The sequence below is a fragment of the Entamoeba invadens genome (assembly GCF_000330505.1).
Source record: "Entamoeba invadens IP1 unplaced genomic scaffold scaff_1105074726029, whole genome shotgun sequence".
Classification (NCBI taxonomy): Eukaryota; Evosea; order Mastigamoebida; family Endamoebidae; genus Entamoeba; species Entamoeba invadens.
In genome coordinates, this window is record NW_004443611.1 from 12,745 (window position 1) to 15,780 (window position 3,036).

The 3,036-nt window shown below is 33.3% G+C and overlaps 1 protein-coding gene across 1 annotated transcript; it reads right to left on the bottom strand.

The window, feature by feature from the left end:
* Nucleotides 1–76: 76 nt before the first annotated feature.
* On the bottom strand, nucleotides 77–2,623 carry EIN_165980 (Gal/galnac lectin subunit Igl1; the record flags this gene model as incomplete). The annotated part of the gene is made up of 1 exon (XM_004259326.1): nucleotides 77–2,623. A coding segment is annotated over one exon (2,547 nt), but the record flags the coding sequence as incomplete, so codon positions are not given.
* Between the last annotated feature and the right edge of the window lie 413 nt (nucleotides 2,624–3,036).

Here is a 3,036-nt window from a genome sequence, read left to right on the forward strand (position 1 = left end):
TATCAATGTCCAAGTAATAACCTTTGATACATTTTTCACATGTAAAACCAGTTCTAAAAGTTTTTGGATCACAAACGGTGCAATGCTCTTTATCAGTGCAAACATTGCAATTTTCAGCGCATTGTTTACAATTGCCTTCGGAGTCTAAAAAGAAGTTTGAGTCTTTGCATGTTGTACAATTTGTTGTTGGTTCTCTTAATTCATCAACACACTCGGTACAATGGACGTAAATGCCGTTTCCATAGTCACAATTGCCTTTGCAAACCTTTCGATCATTGGGGCAAGCAACACATGTATTATTTTTTGGTTCAAGGTAAACACCATTCTCACATTCACAGTTTGGTATCTGTTTGTCGTTCTTACAACCTATACATCCTATATTACCATTAGTCATATTGCAGCCATTGCATACACTTGGACATCTTGCACAAGAACCATCAGTTGAATTGTATGTGTACCCAAATTGGCATGTAATACAATAATTCGTTGGTTCTGAAGTGTTTATTAAAATAGCATTGCCATCTTTACATTGAGTGCAAGCAGTTGAATCACATGTTAAACACCCAATTCCATGGTCGCACAATTGACATTCTTTTGTTTCGTCTAAATAATATCCATCAACACATTGCGAGCATTGTGTCAATCCGTATCCAAGTGACATGTGTTCTTTTTCACATTCCAAGCAATGGATTTGTTTGTTTTGAACAATGTATTTCCCTTCAGTCGAACATCCTTCTATTTTCTCGACACAAACATCGATCTTATTAGCTTCAGTTACATAGCCAGTTTTACATTCACATTGTTTTGTTGGATCTCTTCCTTGTCCTTCATATTGTTCTGGTTGACATGTCTGACAAGTCACTTCTCTTTTGCTGGTATCCCAAACACACGTCGCGCATTTTTCAGGGCACTTTTCACAATTGTCGTCTTTCAAATAAGTTCCCTTTGGACAAACACATTTTCCTGCAGACGTGTATTTTGCTCCAGTTGCACAGAGTGTGCAATGTATACCATTTGCACTCTCAATACAACCGTCAAGAGAATTCATCTTTGTACAATCAGTGAATGTTGAAGAATTCGGTTGATAGTATCCATTTTTACACATACAGTTTTTGGTCACATCTCTGTTGGTCTTCGCACATTCTAAATCAGTATTACCAGTAGTTTGTGTTTTGTACATGTAATTTCTTCTCAGTATTGGATTGCATTTACTTCCAGGGTTGGTGGTCTCATTATATGCAGGTACTAACTCTTCAAAGAAAGAGTTGACTCCTTTGTACTTACAGAACTTATAAGTTGTGTCATAAGTATCAACAATTGCTATAATATTGTCAGTTGGAGTTAATATGCATTTTCCATTTAATAAAACACCATTGGGGTTGCCATTATTAAAAGCACATTTATAACAAGTAATACCATCATCAGCACATTGAGCGCAATTTTCATCTTCACACGGTTCTGCTTTAGTTGATTTCCAATTGTCATACAAAGAAGTTCCAGGCATAGGCGTATCTGCTGTTAAACATTCCATAAAATGTCCTTTGCATTTTTTGCATGAATAGAACTTGGCTTCGTTGTCATAATCAAGATAATACCCAGCCTTGCAAGTTGGGCTTCCAGAAGACATCTCTAACCCACCATTTGAAAATAGATTGCATTCACCATTAAGTGCAAAATATCCATCTTCACAAATACCACATTTTTCATCAGATCTAAATTCAACACAGTGATTAGAAACACATTTATCTCCTGTTACTTTACATCTTTTATTGCATTGAGTACACTTGGTGGTATCATACAATTCGCACAAACTATCGTATTCTTTATTTTCTTCTCCACTCACTTCACAGATTGTACATTGATTGGTAATGTCAATATAATAACCCTCTCTACAAGACGTGCAAGTGATCGCACTAGGTGTTTCTTTTAGTTGATTGCAATTAATGTCTGTTTTAACACATTCATTTGATGATAAAATATAACCAACATCACACTTTAAGCAGTTTTCCCCGTTTTGTCTTATACATCCTCCAAGTTCTTTTTGTTCAAGTTGACAATGTTTATCTTCATTAAGTGCCTTGTCTCCAAAACATTTGAGACATACTTGTTTGCCTCTTTCAAATCCAGAAAGAGCACAATTTGTTTTATCAAAAACTTCATCTCCAATTGGAGCATCTTCACATGCATCCATATTAACATTTGTTGCAAGTCCTTGTCCACAATACTTGCATTTCTTTGTCAATGATGATTCACTTCCCGAATCAAAGGTACTCACACATTGTTTGCAAATGTCGAATGTTTTGTTAAACCTACAAGTACATGAACCTGTTGAACTACATTGGTTGCATCCGTAATCACAAAATTTGCATTGATTGTTACTTAAATATACATAAGGATCATTAACATTGCAATTTGTTGGATTATAGACACAATTTCCATTTTCAAGTTTGTAATAAATATTTTCACACTCAATACAATTGATAGTATCAGTTGGGGTTCCATCATTATTAAGTGTTCTTGTAAACTTTTTACAATTTGGGTGAGTCGTTCTTGGTTCTGTGTCTCCCACTTTTAAAAATGGATCTGCGTTTGCCAAAAGTATCAATAAAGATGTTAAGAACATTTGTATTTTTCAGTTATATTTTTTTCATAAATAGAAACAACTTCTACATCAAAGTTGTTTAAACTTAAATATAATAATTTTATTGTTGTCGAAAAACTTAATTTTCATTTACCGGTCTTATCTCTTTTTATTAATGTAAAATACAGAATAAAACCTAATTATAATCGTTGATACGACAAGTTTTTCTTTGTAACTTCTTTGTTATAAATAAAATTTACAAAATTTGGTCCGGTTATTCAAAACAACTTTTCGGTTTGGGATTCAATTTTAATAAGTCAAAAAAAATATAGAAGTTTACTTGATAATCATTTCTTTGTTGAAATACGCCTAGAATCAATAATAATTTAAACGGCTTTTGGTATTTGGTTATAACAATTAAATCAATAAGAATTAATAAATTTTATTTGTGTTCA